Raw genomic sequence first — 24,202 nt, forward strand, 5'->3', positions numbered from 1 at the left:
GCAGATCTAGGTTTTTTGAGACCTGGAACTTATAAAATTTGGGGCGGGGGACCTCTTTAAGAATTAAGTGCAGATGGAATATGTGAATACACAATTTGAATACAAAATTAAGAACAAAACGTGTACTTAGAATTTAAAAAATCACAAAAGTTACAAATCTAAAAGGGGAAAATATCATGGAATCCAGAAAAATAATGTTTTTATTAATTCCAAATACACTTCTATAGTGCTTTACCTTCATATTTGGTAACTCTGCTTGCTTCATATGTCAACAACTCAATAACACAGCTGTCCCTCTGTATCTGCTAGGGGATTGGTTCCATGACCCCAAAGACACCAAAATCCAGGGATGCTCAAGCCCTTTAGTCACTCAGCCCTCTGTATTTGTGAGTTCTGCATCCATGGATTCAACCAGTAGAAATCTGATATGTGGTTATTTGAATCTGTGGGTGGGGCAGGGCTGTATTTTCTGTGAGAAGCTTAATTCCACCTTCCTTCTAGCACAATGGACCAATATTTGATAGACTTTTAAAAAATCCTTTCAGCTTCACAATTTAAAAACGGTATTGTTAAATACAATTTTAGAATCATTAAATTTAGGAAAACTATCAAGTGTCCTTTAGATACAAGCTGTAAAATTCCACAGCATTCAAGCTTTCTGGTGTTTCTTAAATATTTTTTGAATTGACGTTTATTTAATGTCCCTGTGGCTGTTGCATATTAGGTTACATCATCTTGGTCAAAGTTAGTATATCATGTAAAGTCATCAAGAAATTTGATTCACTTTATTGAACAACAATCAAGGAACCTACTCACTATTTTGAGTATATCATGCAAAATGTGGGGGTGGATAAAGCACAAGCTGGAATCAAGATTGCTGGGAGAAATATCAACAACTTCAGACAGGCAGATGATACCATACTAATGGCAGAAAGCGAGGAGGAGCTAAAGAGCCTCTTGATGAAAGTGAAAGAGGAAAGTGAAAACGCTGGCTTCAAACTCAACACCAAAAAACCGCAAATCATGGCATCTGGTCCCATCGCTTCATGGCAAACAGATGGGGAAACAATGGAAACAGCGGCAGACTTTATTTTCATGGTCTCCAAAATCACTGCCGACAGTGACTGCAGCCATGAAATTAAAAGACACTCGCTCCTTGGAAGAAAAGCTGACAAACCTAGACAGCGTATTAGAAAGAAACATCACTTTTATTTAATTACATTTATTTAAAAGAGAGTTTCTTTTAATTTCAGGGCTGACAAAGGTCTGTCTAGTCAAAGCTATGGTTTTTCCAGTAGTCATGTACGGATGTGAGAGATCATAAAGAAGGCTGAGCGCCAAAGAACTGATTCTTTCAAACTGTGGTGCTGGAGAAGACTCTTGCGAGTTCCTTAGACAACAGGGAGATCAAAGCAGTCAATCCTAAAGGAAATCAACCCTGAATATTCATTGGAAGGACTTATGCTGATGCTGAAGCTCCAATACTTGGGCCACCTGAGGCAAAGAGCTGACTCACTGGAAAAGACCCTGATGCTGAGAAAGATTGAAGGCAAGAGAAGGGAGTGACAGAGGATGAAATGGTTGGATGGCGTCACTGACTCAATGAACATGAGTTTGAGCAAACTCAGGGAGACGGAGAAGGACAGGGAGGCCTGGCGTACTGCAGTTCATGGGGTCGCAAAGAGTCAGACATGACTCAGCAACTGAACAACCACCACAAAATCCACTATTTTTGTTTGGAATTTATCTGTTGCTCTTGGTGAAGTATTGCATTTGGTTTGATCTGGGATTTTTTGTGTATATATTTTTCTTAATATCAGACTAGTTTCTTTTAATTTCAGTGCTCACTTTATCACTTTTATTTCACATTCTATTAGCTTTTAATTTTAGTTTCTAAGTTTCTGGGAATTGGGAAGAAACAAATGTTCTACATATCAGAGACACATTTTAGTTCTGAGGTGAAATAAGTGTTTTTGAGACTGTAATTTGAATGCCTCTGTCCTGTAGACCTTTTCAAAACATCCTAGAGTTTTGACATGCTCCTCTACCCTTAATCGTCTTCCCATTTCTCGCTTTGTGAATGGTCTCTGCTCTCCTAAGCCTGTGGTATTCCCACAATAGCAAACCCAACCTTCCCACCTCCTGGGGTTCTGTCAGTGCCAGGGTCTCCCATACTCTGGTCTGGGGCTGAACATGGTGTTAAGTGATTTAGAGATGACAGAGAAAGTACCTTTCGTATACAGCCAAACCACTTGTTTTACTAACATGCTCCAAAACATCTTTCCAAATTGCAGTTAAAATGATGTAAGTGCAATTTATTAAACAGGCCATTCCCATGGTGGACGGAGAACACAGGGTGCCCTTATCATTGCACGTATTTCATTAGTCCTTTTCTGAAAAGAGAGGACTTCTGTTTTGAATAAGCACCAAGAGAACCAAATCTCCTGTTTAGGATTATGCAAATCTGATGACTGGAAAGACTTTCCACAGACTAGCTTCTGGTTTTGTATATTTCAAATGTTCTTTCTTTTCCCACCACCCCATACTTCTGAAACCAAATGCCAGAGGATAAGTTCGTTTTGGAACAAGATCTCTGACTTTGAGTCTCTGCGTCAGAGCGCTGGGCACACTGGCACACTGGAAGCCGTTTTTATAGTAGGACAGCTAATTAATGAAACCTTAGTAAGCTAAACACGAAGGGACTGCAAACCACATCAACATAATTCCACCAAACCCAAACTAAATGGATTCCCAACTCAACTTCCCCTAAGTCAGCTCCCAAGAATGCCCACGGCTATTCCAGTATCACCTGATATTAGTCTAAGCATAGACCAAGGGGAAGTTGGAGTAGAGTCAGCAGTCTCAAAACTGTGTTTGAAATGTCTTACTTATGAAAAAATTTCAAAACACAGGGCTTTGTCAGTACATTGGGTGGACCCTCTCTGGACTGTGGAAGGGGCCCAGACAAGTAAATGACCCTGGGACAAGGCAGTGAAATGGGGTCTGAGGCAGGGAAGCACTCTGATCAGAGACTCCTCATAAGCTAGAGTCACTAAGACAATACACTCTGTAGACGAACTCAGAAAACCTCTCCAGAGATGGGGGCCAGGCGTGTGGCTTTAAAGTCTGGCTGACTTAAACATTTACACTCAACTTTTTCTTGGGGAAAAAAACTCTGTCACTGCACACTAAAATAAATCTCTAAATAGATGACTTTTGAAGTTTTTAAAAATTACTTTTTAAAAATTCATAGTTTAAAACCAGTTTAAAAAAACATCATTGAAAATTTTTAAAACAAAATAATGAAAGATATCACAAAGGTAAAGTTGGTAACTTATTGTACACAAACCTAAAAATTTCATATATCAAAGAAAAGTCTGCAACAGACCTGAAAAATGATCTATCACAATTTTTAGATGTGGCTTAATATCTTAATATACTGTATAGAGAACAAATAGAAATTAACTAAAAGATATTCATAACTAAATAAAAATGGGCAAAAATGCTCACAATTCACAAAAGAAATAAACATGTAAACAAAATTAACAATAAGAATATAATTTGAGGAGGCCTATAAAACTAGAAGGTTAAACAAAGAAAAGCTGCAAATAGTTAATGCTGAGAAGGCTGTAGGCGCGACAAGCACTCGCCGTACAGCAGTGGTGGGGGGGTGGGTGTGTGGGTGTGTGGGAGTGTGTGTGTGTGTGTGTGTGTGTGTGACTCAGTCATGTCTGACTGCGATCCCATGGACTGTGGCCAGTCAGGCTCCTCTGTCCATTGGAACGTAAATCAGCAAAACAGGAAAATTTTTAAACATGGATTCTATAACCTGAGAGTTCCTATAAAATGTCACTATCAAATATTATATTAGCAAACAACTGTTCCACTGGAAAAAAAAAAAAGGATTAGGGTTGGAGACTTTCAGTAACAATGAACTTTTCCTATACGAATATTGGTGACAATATTTTTTAAAGGCTACACCTAAATATCTATAAATACCAGAGAGTATTAGCATATAATTATATCACACTTCTGTTAAAGAGTAATAAAGGCCTTTCTTTCCCACCAGCAAGCTCATTTTTGTTACCACGAGCACAGCTGTGATAAACATACAGTCTTATCAGGCCTTCATTCCCATTCTCCTTGTCATCCATTGTTACTGTTAACAAAGCACAAAGACATCCAAACAAAGCAACTCTGTGGTTGGAACTGCAGTTCTGCCTTTGGCAGAGAAAGTTCCCCACACTGGCCGCCCCACACCCAAGTGACTTGGCAGACGGTGAATGGGCCCCTTAACCAGGCAGTCCTGCTCTAAGGAAAAACGCCTAAGGGTCTTAGAGAAGTTCTTACACCCAACCAATGATCCCCTCTTCAAGAATAAATCCAAAGGAAAGCCAGAAGTGGAACAAAATTTCATCATTCAAGCTTATGATGGCTTTATTTTTTCATCCCAGAACCATTAATGTCTAAGGTCAGAAGACTGCCAAGTAGATTAGAATACTCATGGAATATATGGAAAAGCTTCCTGCAGCTTATTTTCTAATGGCTCTGAACTGGTCTCTGCCTTCTTAGACCATATCCTTAGATTCTCTAGCCTCTAAAAACTAACATTTGCTGAGCATTTACATTTCTGACTAGAAAGGTAAACACAGATCCACGACCCTCACAGAGCAGGACCAGGAGGGCTACGCATCCTCGGGTTTTCTCTGCAAGACATCTGAAGGATGGGTCTGGGGACACTCACCGAAGGTCCTGAGAGTGAACATGGGAGAGCCTGGCAAGGCCTGGGAACCTGAGGGGGCTGGGTGGGGAAGTAGGGTATGCCCACACATGCTCCCTTCCGCAGGGGTGCAGGTCTGTGAACAGCATGCCATACCAGGGAAACATCACTCCCCCTTCACTAAGGTCTGGACTGTTGTAACTAGAATTAGTCTGCAAGTTGTGCACATCTTAGTCTTAACGTGCACTTGCCACTGGTGTCTGGCAATCTCAGGAGGATGAAAATTAAGAGGGTTAAACCTTACATTTTGGAATTCCCTGATGGTACAGAGGATGAGAATCCGCCTGCCAATGCTGGGAACACAGGTTTGATCCCTAGTCTGGGAAGATCCCACAGGCCATGGAGCAACTGTGTTCATGCACCACAATTACTGAAGCCTGTGTACCCTGAAGCCCACACGCCGCAACTCCTGATTCCACGTGCTGCAACTCCTGAAGCCTGTGTACCTAGAGCCTGTGCTCAGCAAACAAGAGAAGCCTCCACGAGAAGCCTGAGCACCGCAATGAAGAGTAGTCCCTCACTCACCGCAACTAGAGAAAGCCCACGCACAGCAGTGAAGACCCAGCGCAGCCAAAAACAAAAAATATCCTTACTTTTTACTGTTTGATTAAATTTAAAATGTCACAGTCCAATATTGAGAGAGGCCCCCCGGAGCCTGTTCATGGCTGAGAAACTCAGACTTTAGTAGAAGATATTCCGCTGGAGATGATATATCGTGGGGATCATCTGATGGGAGCAGAGGTTATGGAAAAGGGTTTCCCTAAGACACAGGACTAAAGGTTCACCTGGGCAGGTCAGAAGGGAGAGGCTCTTCTCCGAGTAGGGAGATTTGGGGAAAGCGGGGGGATAAAGCTGGTGGTGAGAGGGTGTCCACCAGGGCGATCTCTGGAAAAGTTTCTTTTTTTTTTTTAATGCTTTTTTTATTAGGGTGTGAGGGGAACAGTTGTATAAAAACCTCCCATTCTGATCCCTTGATAAGCCCTTCCAAGCTGCCCCTGCAGGAGGGTTTGGTACCGTGTGTCATGAGGGATCAGGGCAGACCTGCCTGCTGCCCCCACACCCTTTTGCAGGTCTGTGTGAAAGGAGGGGCTTCCCCAGAAGCAGGCCGTGCTCTCTTCCCACCAGTCTCCCGGGGGAAGGGGACCCTTGAATGCGGCCAGCTGACGCCGGGGTTAAATGTGTAGGAGCTCACGTGAGCCTCATAACTTTCACAAGCACTTGTTTTTGACCCCACACTTCACAGATGAGGAGACTGAGGTTTACTCGTGGGGCTGGAGCGCCGCCTCCGACCCCACACCCTGGCTGTAGGCAGCCCCTGCCTTTGCCTCAGTGCACCTAGAAATAAGCATGAGCAATGTCCACACGTATCGAAGGGATAAGCCGAGAAGCTCTGGGCTAGGGGCTCCTGCCTTCCATCTCTGGAGGCTCTGGGGCATCCAGCCCCCATCCCCACTCCATCTTGGGCAGGATTTTACATGGTTCTTTGCAGATGGACTGGAGGGAGCCTTACCTTTTCTGAGCCTTGGGGTCTCTGGTCCTGGACAGTCTTGGCCCTGCAGTTGCCCGGAGCCCACCTCGTCGAAACTCGGCCACCCCTGGAGCATCGGTGTTAAAGTTTCCTGACTGAGTCCTTCGGATCCTGTGTGGACAGGAATCCATAGAGACCGTCAGAGGGCAGGCTGGAAGCCTGAGGTCAGTGCACTCCCCCTACATAGGGCCTCACAAGCCACACCCAGGGCTCTGGATGGCCCTGCTTCCCAGTGCCTCCCGAGGGCCAGCATCAAGACCCAGCCTCAATTCTAACCTTGCTTCTGGGATGGGGTCCCTCTCCCTGGGGGGTCAAAGTGCAGGTTGCTGCCTGGGAGGAGGCCCCAGTTTCTGCCTTATTTTGCAGACTGGGTCACCAAGGCCAGCAAAGACTCAGCGCTCTATCTTCAAAGATCGCTTAAGACACAGATTGAGCCCTAAGGAGGAAGAAATTAGTCTCACCCATGCATCTCTCCAAAGCACATGAGGCATAAGCTGCAGAGGATGTTCTCAGGGTCTGTGGGATGGACTGATGCCTAAAATGAATGACATGTAAGGCAACTGGCTATACTTAAGGGGTGCCTTTCATAGTTCTCCTTCTCTGGGCCTTAAAAAATAATTCAAAGTCTTCTCTCTACATGTAACCACTCTATGCTTACTGCTGTTCCAAAATCTAATTAAACGGGGGTTATGGAGACACTTTGCTCAGCCAAGAATATTAATTCTGAACAATGTAATTAATGATCATCACCACCAACTTACTTTCCCCAGAACTTCTTGATGCCTTTAGGGCTCCGTTTACCATCTGGTGTCAGGGGAGACTGGGGGCTGGACTCGGTGCCCGATGACATGGATGAGTCATTGGCCATGGCAGTGTCCTCCCAGCCACTTTCTGTGTCTCCTGAGATTGAAAGAATGAAATGACATGTGAATGACAAGAAGGAACCTGACCTCTGCAAACCTTCTCCCCAAGCCTGGGCCATTCCCTCAGTGGGAGTCGAGAATAGTCTGCCCAGCCCTGCTTTCAGGGCAGAACTTTACAGCAAGATCTCGGAGACCAGTAGGGGCTCAGGCACATTCCAGGTATTCTCTCTGGGGAGTTAGTGAGCTTAAGGCTTCAAATCTGGGTGAGCAATGTCTTCAAACGGGGCCCCAGTACTTGCAGGATAACTCCAGCAAGGAGCTTCCTCTCTCTCCCCCCAGGGAGACGCGGGAGTGCAGGCAGCAGGGGGACCTGGCTGAATGTTTGGAAAAGGGAGGGTGTCCCGGGAGGCAAGCAAGGGCGTCTCACTCTCCACCTCACCTGGAAGGGTACAGTACCTAATACGGGGGCACTGACACTCCGGCCACGGTCTCCAGCCAACCAAGAAGCAGAGAAGCCACATGAGGAAGCAAGAGAGGCCAAAGTCCAGCCCAACAGAGTTATAGGGAAGCAAAGAAATAAACAAGAGTCATCGAGCCAGAGGGAAAAACTCAAACAGGAAGAAAAATAATCCCACAAGGAAGGGTGGGGGTGAAGGGTGACTGAGCCTGACCTGCTGGGTCACGCAGTGAGGGGACCAAATGCTCCTGGTGCCACTTCCTGGCAGGTAAGGCATCCACACACATGGAGGGAGAGGGGCAGCTGTGGGGGCCAAATATGCCAGGCCGCCCACTGCTCTTGTGCACATGCCAGAGCTCACTCAGATCAGACTACAATGATCCGAAGCTGCAGGAAAGTCCAGTCTGAGTGTCGCTAGGACACATTCATTCAAGGGCTTATCTGGAGTTTCTGCAGCCAAAGGCAGTACTGGCCAAGGGCAGAAGCCTGTACATTGGCTGGCTCAGAAACAGCCAGAGATGAGGAGTCAGGGGTGGGGAAAGCTCTGTCAGGACCAGAATGCTCTGGTCTTCTAGCACCCACCCACCCCACCCCCTACCGATCTGCTGCTGCTATTGGAGAAATACAGCCTATTGTGCAAAGACCTCCATCAGATGCTAAGCACCAAAAGGCTACTGGTGGACTGACATCCTTGCCCACTGACTCCACTTCTCTAAGGAAATGCTCTTCCTTGGAAGAGCACATAATATCACCCTACTGGTAAGAGGGAGGCTGCAGAGAGGAAGGCAGAGACAGGAAAGAGACCAGGAGGCAGAGGAGGAATGGGGAGGGCCAGGGAGGGTGGAGTGTGGTGTCTAGCAGGGAGGGAAAGAGGAAAAATAGGAAGGTCAGGAAGGAGTTGAGAGAGAAGGAACAGAGGAGAAGAGAAAATGGGGGTAGAATAATCACAGGTGGAAAGAAGGTGGGCACACACCCTGATTCTCTGGGCTCTGGAAGGGAACAGTGAGCCCAGACAGACAGCCATAGTCTCTGGACATGGGACCACCCTGAGGTACGACTTGCCCCGTCCGCCCACCCCCACTGCTCTCCAGCTGTGGGCTGTGGTGGGGAGGGTGCAGGGGCCTCGTGCAACAATGGAAGCGCCAAGGCCGAGGCACCAGAAGCCACCAGCCTGGGGTGTGGACACTCACTCAGCCTCAGCGGGCTGCTCCCTGCGGGGTCCAGTGGGGAGGCGGTGGGTGGAGACTTGGCAGCCTCTCCGTTGGGCGTGGCTCCTGGAAGCTTCCCAGGTAATGTGGGGTACTTGTGCTCCACCAGGAAAGGGCCATCCTAAGGGAAGGAGAGGGAGGGAGATGTTGAATTAGCTGTCACTCTCCAGCTCAAACCCAGTTAGGAAATCTCAGGATGCAGGAACAACTCCCTGTTCTCCAAGAACCATCTGTAAACTGAGGCCAACTTGAAGACCCCTCAAAGGTCATTTAGTCTAGGCCAGGCAATAGGACCAGAGCTCCGAGAAAGAAAGAAACTTGCCCAAAGCCGCATAGCGAGATGGGGACAGGGTCGAGCTCAAATCGAGGGCTGACAGAAGCCATGTCTGAACAGGAGGCGAAGCCTTTGCTGTCTGGCCTTGTGCTAGGAGGTTAAGGAATCAACAGACGAGAATTACCCTTCAAGCTCTCTGAGCATACAAACCAGAATTCCAATAAATGTTATACCTATTGCTTTACCCTATAGATAATATTATCTATTGATCGTATTTATATATTACAATAATAGTTATTTTGAAAGCAGCAGGTTAAGGTGAAGCGAGAAGGTAAGAACACAGTCAGGGGAGGTGTCAACAGAAAGCGGGTCAGAGGGCTGCCTGCCAGCGCAAAGTTCCCCGGAAACTTGGGATCACAGTCTGCATGAGGTTCAGTCCGGGGCAGTGGGCCCTGTGCTGACTCCGGCCTTGGAAAGGGTCCCAAAAAGAAAAAGTGATTCGAGATGAAGAAGAATTGCACTTAAAAAAAAAAAAAAAAAGAATTGCACTTATTTGGTCAAGAAGGATTTAATGGGCCCTAAACCCACAAACCCGAGTGAAACACAGTAGTAAATTCATTTGAGTGAAAAGAAAAGAGAAATTAAAGCAATGTTACCAAGGGAATCAACTGTGGATCACTTGATCAGACACAGAAGTAGAAAAGAAGAAAGATGAAACCAATTTCAAAACGAACAAGTCAGAAGAGTAGTGGGAGATGTCAGTGACTGCGATTCTTTCATTTAGTTAAAAGCCAAGTGCCCAGTAAATTTCTGAATTCAGTTTCCTTATAAAGGCATGCCTTGGAAATTGTTTGAAATTCAATTTAGTCATTGAAAACTGAATACTAATCCTATATAAACCAGCTCAGAAAGGAGAGAGATGAGAATAGTGGGCTAAATTTTCAAGGGGTTCTGAAGGAACTGGCTGGTAAAGGAGAAATAACTGGAACTTGAAGAGATGGACACCACAGTTTTTAAGTTCATGATGACCCGTGAGGGACAGATGGGACCTGTTAAGACTTATGATCAACAGCAACAGTTTCCAAACACCAGCCCCGACACGGGCTGGTTTATAATCACCTGGGACACTTGTAAATAGAAAAACCCAGGTCCCGCCACACCCATGAATCAGCCCCTGTGGGAGTGCACGCTGGGAGTCTGTGTTTTTAACACACATCTCAGATTGCTCTGACGCACAGTCAGACCCGGGAACCACTGACTGTGGGGAAGGCGGCATTCACCAATTTTCGAGAGCTGAAGGGCATGGCTCCAAGTTCCATTTTATACAGGAAATATGGGAGTGGGGAAGGGTTCAGAAACACATCCTGCCGGATCATCATACACACTCCTCTAGGACAGGGCAGAGACAGCCGAGGCTACCCCCGAGGGCTGCCCTAGGAGCTCGCTGGAGAGCTGAGACTTACAGAGGGCAGAGCCTTGTGGAAGAGGGCTTCAGAGGCAGCTCAGGCACATGAAAAAGACAGTGAAAGAGCCAAGGGCATTGGAAAGGGCTCTCAGCTCTGCTCAGCCAAGAAGAGACGCTGGGAAGGAAGCACTCATTGCTGGAGAAGCCGATGCAACATCAGGACACAGCACAGGGGAAACAGAAATGCCTGAAGCCAGTCCTGCATTGCAGTCTCTGAGAAGAACAACCCTGGTTAGGGGATGGAAATCCCAGGCAAGGAGCAGCAGACGGCTGAAGACGGCGCTGCCCTGAAAGGGCACAGAGGCAGCGCCCCTGAGCAGGAGACCCTAGGCTGGGAGTCAGACCAACTGGGGCCAAGTTCTTTCTCTTTAGCCCCTCAGAACCTCCATTTTATTGTTTCTAAACAGAGAATAACAATTTCTGCCCCTGGCCTAGCACACGAGGACACAGAGGCACAGAGAATATCACACACCCGAGGCCTACCGTGACAGCAGTTAACAACAAGATCAGTCCCTGGAGCGAGCAAGGCAGGGGGCAGACCCCACCTACATCAGGCCCAAGTGTGGTCCTGGCACAACAGAGAGGACGCGCTGCTCGCTCCAAGGATATGGACTAGGACCTTTAAGGGTCTGTGAATGTGCACAGGAGATGATAACTGAGAGAGGGCCTGAGGGACTCCACTTCCAGAGCTGTCAGGAGCAGGGGAGACTGACTCATTGCGTGGACTCCACAGGGAGAGCCCATCAGTGGAGGCACATTCTAGGGAAGTCCAGACGTGCATCTAACGGGGCTGGAGAAGAATACAGAGGGTGTCTTACAATGTCATGAGTTCTTAGTCCTGGAAAGCAAAGGCCAGACATCCACATGTGGGGACACTGCAGAAGGATCCGTGCGCCTGCGCTGAGTGTGCCCCTTGGGTGTTTAACCATGACTTATCACTACAGAAAGGACGAGAGCGGTCTCACTCCTCTGCTTGTGTGCTGAGATCATAACATCTCCCTCCCCAGAGATCAGAACAACTCTGCCTTAAAAACAGATTTCTCAGAGCCTGTAAGATGGGGGAGATAAGAAGTCCTATTGCACAGATAAGGGAGATGAAAGCACAGGATCCAGCTGAGGGCACAGAAGAAGCAAGCAGGAGAGGAAGTTTCATCTTTCCTTTTACCCCTTACAGGTAACATATTTTAAGGTTACTAAAGCTATAACTTGCTAAATGAAAAGACCAGCAAACAGCGCAGCCTCATACAGACAACAGGGACATGCGATTAATGTATAATACCTTGGGTTCTACCACGGGGGAGGGCTGGTTCCCACCGACACACTAGGGGATGGCAAGGAGCATTTCAGTTATGTGGAGAGAAAGAGACCCGAGTTAGTCACGGCAGCAACTCAGAGCCACCCGCTGGCCTGGACCTGCAAGGTTCACCCCTCGCTCCCTCCCCATCTCTATGGCAGATCAACACAATCGGTGGAGGGAACACAGGTCACTGTGTAACGGCATGGACAGACTGCAGGGAGCCTGAGGCATGTGATGGAACAAAGCCACTGCAGGCTCCTGCCTTCCTGGTTTTCCACTGCGTCACCAGGGGGCCTGGCCCACTGCTGGACCCCAAGGGATCTACGCAGTAAGGTCACTGGAGTGCTCTACAGGGCAGCACCCCTGTGTATCCAATGACCTCGCTGCCCAAGAATCTGTGACCCTCCTCTCCAGCACAGGGGCACCCACGTGGTCAAGGGCTAGCCCCATATAAGGAACCACAAAGCCCTCCTCCTGTCTTTTTAGACTCTTTAAGAAGCTTCCTCTCCAATCTTCTACTTTATTCCATAACCCACTCCCAGGGGCATCTTTATCCACATTATATCCTCATTCAAAACCTCTGCAACATTCCAAGTGCCCTGGGGAAATAGGGCCAGGATTTAAGAACTCTGGCTCCATCTGACTCCCGCCTCTGACCTTACCGCCTCCTGCTCCCCAAGCCATTTCTCCAAACCTACCCATGCCCACCTCAACATCTTTTCTCATCAACTCCAGGCAGTGTGTTCTGACTCACCGTGCCTCTAGGATGCCTTGGGCCATAGCTGACCAGTTTTCTCAAAATGTTCATAAAATTCCTGCCTCCTCAACAACTTGATAAAAGCCTCCATGAGGTAGGGACAGCGCCTGGCCTGCATGTCCCGGCACTGTGCTGACCTCAAAGAAATAACTCAGTCATCTTTATGGACAGACTGATGGACTGACCTTGTCCACAGATTCACTTCTCAAGTCTTCGAGACTACAGGAGAGTTTTTTCTGAGCCCTGGAAAAACACAAAAGAAAATAAAAAAGGAAACAGTTACTGGAGAAGGAGGAACGTAGTATCATTCGTGCAGAGGATATTTCAACGTTTAACTGGTATTCTATCTTGGGCTCCGAGTCAAGGTCAGGAAAAAACTCAACACCCTCTCATCATAACTGTTACATGTAAATGAGTCTGGCCCACTCTGGGGATGGTGTGGTCTGACCATGTGTTGGTAATGCATGAGAACATCACTGAAATCCAATCAAAAGTCCTTGACAGTCCTCAAAAACCAAGAATACACAATTCAGTGGCATCAGTGGGCGCTGGCTGTTGTGTGGTCATAAGAGAAAGCCAATGTCTGTGGAGTCAAAAGAGAGGAAAAGGGGCCAATACTGCCTGGTCTGTGAGTGTGAGAGTAATCCAGGGAGGGAGGCCGTGCCACCTGCGAGTGGAGATGAGCACGTCGGCCACAGCTCAGAGCATCACCCGCTGGGATCCTCTGTCCCTCTGCTCCAATTCTGTGAGCCCTGAGCAGTCTGCTTAGAGGAATCAGCTTTCTCAGGCACTATTTTGCAGAGAAGGGAACCAATTGGATAGAGAAGCGGCACCACCACCCATGGTCACAAGGGTTACCTGTGACAAGTCTCCTTGGCAGTGATATTTCTCAGTTCCTATGAATAAATCAGCATCTGTTGCTACATTAGTCTCTTATGAGTCTAGTCAGTGTGAGTCACTCAATGTTGACTTCATTCTGAGTGAACTCATCAACCAAATTTCTTATTCTGCAAAACTAAAATTGGCCAGTCGCCATCCGTGGCATGACTGCTTTCCTCTGAGGCTAAAAGCTCAGTAACAGTGGCTTTATGGAAAATGGGGGGTTCTGAGTGCCTAGGCTCTGGAGACTCAGCGCCCTTCTGGGGAAATTCCTGTCACTTGGCTGAAAGACAGCCTGCCCTTGGCAGTGGAGGTCCAGATCCCAGTTCCTTGGAAACGTGTTCTAAAGAGCTGACATCGGTAACTAGAAGTAGGTTGATTTTCAAGGGTATCAGTCAGGGGGCAGTTGGTGACCACATAGGCCAGGCCACAATACGCTCATTGCTATCTGAAGCTTCCTCAAAGCAACTGGACCGACCTCCCTGGGAGGAGAAAAGGCCCTCCCTGGAGGGAGAGCGGGGTGTTGTCACAGGGCTGGCCTCCCTCTGAGAGCGGGAAGGCCATGCCAGAGCGGCTGGCGGCAATGGCAGGCTCATGGCGCGGGGCACTCTCTGCTCTGAGGAGCCCCTGGGGGCACAGAGAAGATGCAGCCCCCTCCCCGAGGCCCCAGGCCCTGGCCAGATCTCCTCTCAGTGACAAGAACCCGGCCCCTCGGCCTGTGGGGAGGGAAGGCCTTCTGCAGCAGGGGAGGTGGGCATGGTTCATGACTGCACCACCGTTTTGGCCCTGCTGTGGCCACTGCCTGGGCCTGGAGTGCTGCCCTGACTACAGGAGGGCAGGTGGGCCCAGGACAGGGTGGCTGTGATCACGCCTCGTCTGGAGCCCTGAGAGGGGCCTGAGAGCACAGCACTCCACGCAAACGCTTGGGCCTCCTACCTGGTTTCCGGTGATTTCTGCGGTAATGGGGGTGGCCCCGCTGTGGGAGGGCTGCCTCTTGGAGACACCTGCATGGGAACCAGAAGAGTCACTGGAAAGAACAGTTGCTGCCTGGCGCCCGGCCTCCATCCTTTCCCCTTGTTTGGACAGTTCCTCCTGGGGAGGCACATCTCCCGCCCTGGGTATAGCCACGGGGGCTACAGCAACACCGGTGCCTGCTGTTTCAAGACGCCAACAAGCAAGGTATACTGGGGCTTCTCCTTCCAGGGCCCAAGCTCACATCCTTGCAGTCGAGTCCTGACAAGTTAGTCCTGACACCCGAATCCCTGCGCCCTGCCCTCTCTGAGCTCGGTTCTGAGCTTTTCCTTTCATTCAGTGAGCCACTGTGCACCTTGTTGTAACTTAGCCAGAGTGGATTTCTGCTTGCAGTGAGCAACACTGTAATTCATACAGTCAATCAACAAACAGGAGCAGCATCTACTGCCTGACAGGCCATCAGGGAGGTGGGTAAGTTAATTAGGATGAAAGATCAATGCAACACGTCCTATAATATATTAATAGTATGGGAATGGAAGGGACCCTTCTCATTGGTGGGAAGGTCAGGGAGGCTTCAGAGGGGAGAAACTTAAGCTGAATCTTAAGGGCTTAGCAAGGTCAGAAAAGCAAGGGTCTCACAGGTGGAATGAATGCAAGCTAATGGTGGCAGAGAAGGACGCAATTTAATGTCTTCACTGACTTAAGGGCTGTCTTCTTTAGAGCCCGGTATCTTCCTGGTCTACTTAGAAAGAACCCTGGCATTATAGTACGTAGTGTTGTTAAAAGCCTGGGCTTTTGGGTTCAAGTCCAAGTTCTGCTACCTACTTGCTGTGTGACCTGGAGCAGATTACTTACCCTCTCTGAGCCTCAGCTGCAGCACAATAAAAGGAGAATCCCCGGAGGGGTGTCATGAGGCATAAGTGGGGTGAGTCATGTACAGTGCTAATCACACGGGTACTGGGTATCAGTTACTGCCACTATTGCCGGCAGTCTGGGGTGCTTGCTCTGACTACCTAACGGGCCACCAGGGGACACATCTGCCCCCCCTTAACTAAAAGGGTTTAGCTGGACTAAGAGCCTCCTCGGTGTGACTGTTCTGGAGTTTTAAGAACCTTTTAAATTCTGGGCTGAAGTCCCGCCTCCACCTGAGATCTGTAACTACAAGTTTATTTGCCCAGTGTATCTAAACTAAGTCCAGAGGCAGCCATAGAACTGGACCAAATTTTAAACAAGAGAAAAGGAAATCTGCATGCTGGCTACAGGGAAGAGAGGCTGTCTATGAAATAGGAATGTATCACTTCAAAAGTTCATTATCCCTCCAAGTGTGCAAGATGCATTCATTCATTAAAGAAATATTTGTTGAATCCAACTGGGTATCAGGCATCACTGCAGATCCTGGAGAGGCAGTGGTAAATAAAAATACCCCTTTGGTCTATGCTCAAATTCCAGAGAGTAAAGGCAAAAATAAACAAGGAAACCAATTGAAAAAGAAAAGTTGGGGCTTCCCTGGTGGCTCAGTGGTAAAGAATCTGCCTGCCAATACAGGAGACACAGGTTCTATCCCTGGTCTGGGAAGGTTGCACATGCCATGGAGCAATGAAGCCTGTGGACCACAACTACTGAGCCTGTGCTCTAGAGCCCGGGAGCCGCAGCTACTGAAGCCCATGCGCTCTAGAGCCTGTGCCCCGCGACAAGAGAAGCCCGCCCACAGCTAGAGAGCAGCCCACGCTGGCTGCAACTAGAGAAACGCCCTCACAGCAACCAAGACCCAGCATGGCCAAAACAAAGCTTAGAAAAGAGAAAATTCCCATCCTCAGAAGTCTAGTATCCACTCTGCTGTTCTCCCCAACAGGAACACAGGCCTGTGCCCTGGCTCCTTCCACCCTCAGTGTCTCCCCAAGCCTCTGGGGTGACTCCACTGATTTAATTTTTTTACCTGTCAAGATTTATACCTGGCAGGTTCCTAATTAGATCCTCCCCCGGGTTCAGGGTAAGCTCCCAGGGCCTGCTGAAACCCCACATCGTTAATGGAAACACAGTACCTCTGATTTAAATAGGTCTTCGGGGCCTTTATTCGCAGTGTTCCAGTTCCTGAAACCTCCCTCCAGGTCTTCCTCATTGATGGAGAGCGTTCTTTCTGAAGGCCCTGGAAGCATTAATGCAGATCATTACCACCACATGGCTTGTTTAGAAACCTATAATTGTACCACAAAATTCTAACACCGTCTCTCCTTCATTAAGAGGGTCAAAGAAAAACATTAAGGGACATTAAAAGTGTGATTCAGAATATTCATTGGAGCATCTAAGCAAGGGCTTCCAGGAGGCCGTTTCAAGGTCAAAGCTCAAGCTGGGGGAACCAAGAGAAGTCCCCACCCCCCAATTATTCCTCTCCAATCTTCCCATTCCTTGGCCACAGGCATTCAGGCCCTCACCTAACCCAAGATCCAAAAGGATTAGAGGAAATTAGCCTGTGACATGCGTGCAGGGCTGGCAGTGGCCCTGGGTGACAACCGGCAGCCACAACCCAAACTAGGGGTTGGCTTTTCCCCAAGAGGCAGCAGCAACTCAGCCTGAATGAGAGGTTCCTGAGCACCCTCATAGCAGCCCTCTCTTGTGAAACAGCTGCTTTCTCGGTATCTGTAATGGGAGCCCGGGTCAACAGCGTGACCAACAAGGCAGGCCATCAGGCATCTGCCCCAGGGTGCCCACACAACACGGATGCTGCCTGAGTGTTGCATTCAGTCTGGGCAGCAAGTATGAAACACAAACAGCTCTCCCTGCCCTGTGACTTCCTATGGGAACCCAAGCACCTAGAAACTCAAAGAAGCTTCCCCGAGTGTCCAGGCAACTGCTAGGGATGCTTTTAGACTCTCCAGGAGGTGGGTAGGCTCTAAGTCCCAGCTGCTAAGTCACTTCAGTCGTGTCCAACTCTGTGCGACCCCATAGACGGCAGCCCACCAGGCTCCTCTGTCCCTGGGATTCTCCAGGCAAGAATACTGGAGTGGGTTGCCATTTCCTTCTCCAATGCATGAAAGTGAAAAGTGAAAGGGAAGTCGCTCAGTCGTGCCTGACTCCCAGCGACCCCATGGACTGCAGCCTACCAGGCTCCTCCTTCCATGGGATTTTCCAGGCAAGAGTACTGGAGTGGGGTGCCATTGCTAATTCCCAGTGAGGGTACTAAATTGCCTCGGATCCAGGTTTGGCTGCACTCACTGCCTCTAAGAAGTATGCCAGGGAGATGCACAGATCTCCTGAGGGTGGGGATTCCCAGTGGTTCAAGTTGAAGGCTTTTTTTTCTTGATGATCTGGAAAGTTTAGTCCCTGGAAGTACTGAACTGTCTGCCATTTGACAAAATTTCTGGAAATCAAGAGCTGCCAGTTTCCCACCATCCAGGGCAGTCTAACCAGCTCCATCTTCCCGCAGAGCATTTTTCCAAATGAAAATGAAGACTCTTCTGGCAGGACTGCCCGGCATTTAACACAGTAGAGATGGAATACCTTGGGGAGAAGATGGTAAGCTCCCCGCTGCTCTTACCTTGGGTTGCCATCACGATCTCATTCACCCTTCGGTACTGGTTTAACAGCCCTGTAAGCTCCTCTATCCGACGGTCCTGTCACAGGGCAAGACAGATTTCCACGTAAACAACAATGCTGGCACCTGAGGAGATTTCATGTGGGGCCCAAGCTACGTTCTGGACACACAGGAAGGAAAAGCTGTGTGGAACCTCTAGAACACTTCAAAGGGATACAGAGTGCCCAGGCCCTGGGTTCTCAGTGGTCTGCCTCCTTGGCCATGGTAAACACTCCTGCTCTCCCCGAAGGCTATGAGTCCAATCTCTACTTATAAAACAACCCCCGTTTGACACAGCCTTCAGACGGCTCAAACGTTTCCTGAAGCAGGAAACTGTCTCCCTACCCCACTGATGTAGCCACTGAAACCTGCCTCCTGGCCCAAGTACTGTCCTCTAGTCGTTGCTTAGTCGCTCGGTCATGTCTGACTCTTTGCGACCCAACGGACTGAAGCCCTGCCAGGCTCCTTCTGTCCATGGTTTTTCCCAGGCAAGAATACTGGAGTTGGTTGCCATTTCCTTCTCCAGCGTATCTTTCCAACTCAGGGACTGAACCCGTGTCTCCTGCTTGGCAGGTAACATTCTTTACCACTGAGCCACTTGGGAAGCCCACTGTCCTCTGAAGCTACATGCCAAAAAAAAAAGACTAAAATAAAGCTGTTGTATTTATCTCAATACCGAAGGAGTCTGAGATTCCTTACATAACAGAGGAAATTCCCAGAGGGGATCAATTCTTCCCCAGCAAAGGCTGGGGACTTGGACAACACACGAATTTCAGAGTTAGATAAACGTGGGTATGACCTTGGCTCCGCTATCTGCTGTTACCTGACCTTGGGCAACACTACTCAAGCACTTTGAGTCTCGGTTTCCTGGTCTGTAAAATGCGGGGCTGTGAGCCTTAGAGCTGACCTTTGTGCCAGATAGGTGCTCTGTAGTATGGAGGTGGCTATGTTATGATTGTGCAGGGATTCAACGTGAAGAACAAAGAAGGCTGATGGGTCTGTCGCCAGTTTTATGAAGGGTCTATCACCAGATCATGAACATGGGGGATTGATTGGTGGATGGCTCTCAAGTTTTGTTAGGAGTCTGAGTAACAGCTATGACATAGGCAGTAACCCCAGTGTATTTTTTCCCCCAAACCAGCCTGAATGGGCATGGCTGTATTCTGCCTTTGAGAGATTCCATTTAGGCAAAACTCCCAGGCATCAAAGTCAAAAGCAGGTAACTGAGCCGAGTCTCTAGGAAGCAGAGGTGGATCTCCTGACACTTCCCTGAGTCAGTGTCCTGATGGGCACAGCCCTGCCCAAAGTATCAGAGACCAGAAGGGAGCAAACAGAACCAGGAAGGTCTGCAGGGAAAAGACAGGGCAGCTCAATGGCCATCTTACCTTGTCTTCATTGGCAACAAGCAAAGTTTCCATCCCCATTTTCAGACGTTGAATTTCTTGGTCTAAAAGAATTTACGTGTAGTAAGAATTATTTACATAAAATGCAGACAACTAGTTCTACCTGCTAAGATGCTACAACTTTCTGTGTGATTAAATTATACATCACTCCTTACTTCTTCAAAGAGCCCAGGATGGTGTCTGGCACACAGTCAGTCTCATTAAATATTTATTGGATAATTCAACAAATTAACCTGGTATTTTGTCTTCTCTTTATAGACATTTTTTTGGGGGGAAACAAAATGTCATTTACTCAAGGGTGTCGTAGAAGAACCCCCAAACTTTCTACAATTGATATCCCAGAAGAAAATTGACATTTATTCTTTATAACTTGAGTAAGCAGGTACTTGGGCTGCTAACTAGTTTCAGAGAGAATCAAGAATCACACAGTCCCATGGATTATACCAGAGGAGAATTTAAAATGGGAAGAAAAGAGTCTCCAGCCAAAGAGAGACAGGGAAAGAATGATTATGTAAAAAGAGCCAGGTACTTGGCTCACTTAGGAAAGGCATAGTCAGAATTGACTAACAATGTTTAATGGGATCTATAAATATATTGAAACAAACTCTATAGTCAAGGAAAACAATCTTAGTTCATCATAAACCTACAGAATTTCCTTATGGGCCCAGGGGTCTTTGTCAGTCTGTGGTAGATGACAGTTGGCCTTCTCCCACTCTGGACCCAACAGAGACTCTTTGGAATTCTTCACAAACTAGTCTGGAGAGCCAGGTCAAAGGACAAAGCCTAAACGGGCTGGGAGTCATTCCGCCAAACAGGTGGAGGTCTAGGAATAAGCTATTTCAAATCCTGAAAGATGATGCTGTGAAAGTGCTGCACTCAATATGTCAGCAAATTTGGAAAACTCAGCAGTGGCCACAGGACTGGAAAAGGTCAGTTTTCATTCCAATCCCAAAGAAAGGCAATGCCAAAGAATGCTCAAACTACCACACAATTGCACTCATCTCACACACTAGTAAAGTAATACTCAAAATTCTCCAAGCCAGGCTTCAGCAATACGTGAACCGTGAACTTCCAGATATTCAAGCTGGATTTAGAACAGGCAGAGGAACCAGAGATCAAACTGCCAACATCCGCTGGATCATGGAAAAAGCAAGAGAGTTCCAGAAAAACATCTATTTTCTGCTTTATTGACTATGCCAAAGCCTTTGACTGTGTGGATCACAATAAATTGTGGAAAATTCTGAAAGAGATGGGAATGCCAGACCACCTGACCTGCCTCTTGAGAAACCTATATGCAGGTCAGGAAGCAACAGTTAGAAATAGACATGGAACAACAGACTGGTTCCAAAGAGGAAAAGGAGTACGTCAAGGCTGTATATTGTTACCCTGCTTATTTAACTTCTATGCAGAGTACATCATGAGAAACGCTGGGCTGGAAGAAGCACACGCTGGAATCAAGATTGCCGGGAGAAATATCAATAACCTCAGATATGCAGATGACACCACCCTTATGGCAGAAAGTGAAGAGGAACTCAAAAGCCTCTTGAGGAAAGTGAAAGAGAAGAGTGAAAAAGTTGGCTTAAAGCTCAACATGCAGAAAACGAAGATCATGGCATCTGGTCCCATCACTTTATGGGAAATAAATGGGGAAACAGTGGCAGACTTTATTTTTTGGGTCTCCAAAATCACTGCAGATGGTGACTGCAGCCATGAAATTAAAAGACACTTATTCCTTGGAAGGAAAGTTATGACCAACCTAGAGAGCATATTAAAAAGCAGAGACATTACTTTGCCAACAAAGGTCCGTCTAGTCAAGGCTATGGTTTTTCCAGTGGTCATGTATGGATGCGAGAGTTGGACTGTAAAGAAAGCTGAGCGCTGAAGAACTGATGCTTTTGAACTGTGGTGTTGGAGAAGACTCTTAAGAGTCCCTTGGACTGCAAGGAGATCCAACCAGTCCATTCTAAAGATCAGTCCTGGGTGTTCATTGGAAGGACTGATGCTAAAGCTGAAACTCCAGTACTTTGGCCACCTCATGCGAAGAGTTGACTCATTGGAAAAGACTCTGATGCTGGGAAGGATTAGGAGCAGGAGGAGAAGGGGAGACAACAGAGCATGAGATGGCTGGATGGCATCACCAACTCGATGGACATGAGTTTGAGTCAACTCCTGGAGTTGGTGATGGACAGGGAGGCCTGGCGTGCTGCGATTCATGGGGTTGCAAAGAGTGGGACATGACTGAGTGACTGAACCGAACTGAGGAATTAGCACATAGTTTTTCCAAAACAAAGCCCCATACCCATCCCAAACTGGATCCTACAGAGAATAAGTATGTCAACGTAAGTAAAGTTCAGGAGACAGGGGGACAAAAGCACGAATGGGCACCCCATCTCCTCTGGATGCCTGCTATAGCCAACAAGAGCAGGAAGAATGGATTGACAGACTTTGTGTAAATAGACATAGGGATACATTTTTCGGAGGAAGGTATAGAGTGCTTCTTGGTGTCTTAGGCTCTTGGTGGTTTGTGGAGTGAAGGGTGGTAAGCTCCAGATGAAGACTGCAAATCTTGATGCTTTGGGCAGGGCCTAACCGGAACAAGGCTCTAAAGATCAGCTCCAAGAGGTACCCGAGGCAGGCCCTGGAAAGTGTGGTCTGTGGGGAGGCATAGGGTGCAGGGGGAAGCCTGCCTGACCTGAAATCATGGCCTGGGGAGTTCTCTATCCAAATTTAGCATCATAGACAGTCTAGAGTATCTTAGGGGTCTGCATCCTCCACATTAGACCATGGGAGATAGATGACACACTCAATGGCTGGTGAAGACACTGAGAAAGGCTGGTGGAGGGATGAGCATATGTATCACTATTTCCTTCTCCAGCCTAAGCCACTGTTTCAGGGCTGCATGGCTGCCCACCCCAGCCAGGGATCCAAGCTAAGTGGTGTTGAGGCCCGGAGGAGACTTAGTAGTGGAGCCAGTTCACAGGGCCACATGACCTTCTCCAGCAACACTCTGAAGCTTGAGGGTAAGAGGAGAAGCTGGAAGGTGTGTGATCATTTTGTATGCAAGGCAAACAACTGCAAATATTAAATACACATTAATAAGAATATTTGGGGATTTAGCCTCTATTTTTAATCAGCAAGACTTGAACTCCCTAGGGACCATTCACTATCCTTTCATTTATTCAAAAAATATTCCTTGGCAGTTATGGACTGAATGCTGTGTGAGGCTCTGTGGATATGCTCTCTGGTAAGACAGTCACAGTCTCTGCCACCAAGGAAGGACGACTGTCTATTCAAAGGGACTTTAAAAAACACAGCACTGGTTATAGTAAATGCTATGAGAGAAACAACAGGAATGATGATTCTGAGAAAAGTAGGGGCACCTAGTTGAGGTAGGATGGCCAGGTTAGGTCTTTCCGAGAGCTAACACTTAAGTTGAGATCCAAAGGACGAGAAATGATGGGTTTGTTTCGTCACTCAGGCCCTTGAGTGTATATGAGGCGGGGAGCCATTCCATGACCAAATGAATTGCTAAAGCCTCTTCTGTGGCGATGACACAGAGGCAAGTCCTTGCACTGACGGGGAAGAGTAAACGCTCCAGAGGCAGAGGCCCAGAGAGCGCCAGTGGTGACGGCGCATCTGAGCAGAGCCTCCAGAGGTGAGGCCTCGAACAGGGAGAGTTCACGGCCACGGCTCAACAACAGAGCTGGGCTTTACAGACCCATGCGTGCACACACGAGCACACACACATGCACGTGCACACCGCGTGCCTCCTCACACAGCTGTTCACATACCCAGAGAATCACAAGCCCACTTATAAGAGAGAACCCAGGCCGAGCGGCGACTGCACTCTGTCATGGCTGAGCCAGTTACCTTTTTCTGCGTGGTCACTGTGCAGAGCTGCTGACCTGGACAGCTGGCTGTGCAGACGCTCAATTTCTGCATCCTTCAGGGCCACCTGCTCTTGCAGCTGGGCTACCTCAGCCTGGAAGAGAAAAAGGCATCCAACCAGCTCAGAGGGACCACCAGACCATAAGAAAGCAATTCCAGTCAGAGTCCAGGGCCCACGGGTCCTAGGACCCGTTAGGAAGTTAACAGGTCAGAGCAAAGTAGAAAGAGCCTGAGCAGTGTTTACCGCCCTCCCCACAAGGTGGCGCTCTGGGGAATAAACGTGCTCTTCCTGGCCATTCTGGACACTGGCCCTCCCCTCACCTCTCCACCTCCCCACCCTGCTCTGACCATCCTAGCTGCTCTTTCTCCTGCTTCCTCCTCCCTGACTGGACTGAACTCTTTCCCTCCCTTGCCTTCTGTAGTCCACACACCACTAAGGCCTGAGGAGGTGCGAGTGTGTGTAATCGGAGGGCTGCCCTTGGTCCAAAGATGAATCCTCTTTCTGGACATGGTCTTCTTCCTCCCAAGATACTCCTGCGACAGCATGTATGTACACCACTGTAATAAGTACGTGCATCTTTCATTTTTCCACCCCATACAGGAAATACAGTGGAAAGCAAATCACGAGTAGATAACGAGTGAGCCGAGTTACCTCCCTCAAACTCTCCCACCCTGAATGCACAGCCACTGCCTCAGCCCAACCTCAGGCACCAATGCTCCTTTCCTCAAATGTAATTACATATAAGCACTCAGGTATGCTGAGTGGACATACATGTGTAAATCAAGCGTGTGAGTACAACACAGGTGTGCACACATTCACATAGGCAGCTGCACTGGGTAGTACCCAAATGTCTACCGAG

The 24,202-nt window shown here is 48.1% G+C and overlaps 1 protein-coding gene across 10 annotated transcripts in view; it reads right to left on the reverse strand.

Annotated features, from left to right (window-relative positions):
- Positions 1-24,202, reverse strand: part of PPFIBP2 (PPFIA binding protein 2) — a 157,225-nt gene that overhangs the window by 15,188 nt on the left and 117,835 nt on the right. For 7 of the 10 annotated variants that reach the window (XM_055548753.1, XM_055548755.1, XM_055548754.1 and 4 more), the window contains 11 exons: positions 23,325-23,436; positions 19,437-19,498; positions 18,016-18,091; positions 16,523-16,626; positions 14,445-14,512; positions 12,815-12,872; positions 11,855-11,896; positions 8,819-8,957; positions 7,628-7,660; positions 7,070-7,208; positions 6,291-6,419 (listed from right to left, as the gene is read on the reverse strand). In XM_055548753.1, coding sequence (XP_055404728.1) covers positions 6,291-6,419; positions 7,070-7,208; positions 7,628-7,660; positions 8,819-8,957; positions 11,855-11,896; positions 12,815-12,872; positions 14,445-14,512; positions 16,523-16,626; positions 18,016-18,091; positions 19,437-19,498; positions 23,325-23,436 — 962 coding nt within the window. The remainder of the gene's footprint in view (positions 1-6,290; positions 6,420-7,069; positions 7,209-7,627; positions 7,661-8,818; positions 8,958-11,854; positions 11,897-12,814; positions 12,873-14,444; positions 14,513-16,522; positions 16,627-18,015; positions 18,092-19,436; positions 19,499-23,324; positions 23,437-24,202) is intronic. The other 3 variants (XM_055548756.1, XM_055548758.1, XM_055548757.1) reach the window with 1 other exon arrangement.

Source organism: Bubalus kerabau, chromosome 15 (genome assembly GCF_029407905.1).
Source record: "Bubalus kerabau isolate K-KA32 ecotype Philippines breed swamp buffalo chromosome 15, PCC_UOA_SB_1v2, whole genome shotgun sequence".
Classification (NCBI taxonomy): Eukaryota; Metazoa; Chordata; class Mammalia; order Artiodactyla; family Bovidae; genus Bubalus; species Bubalus kerabau.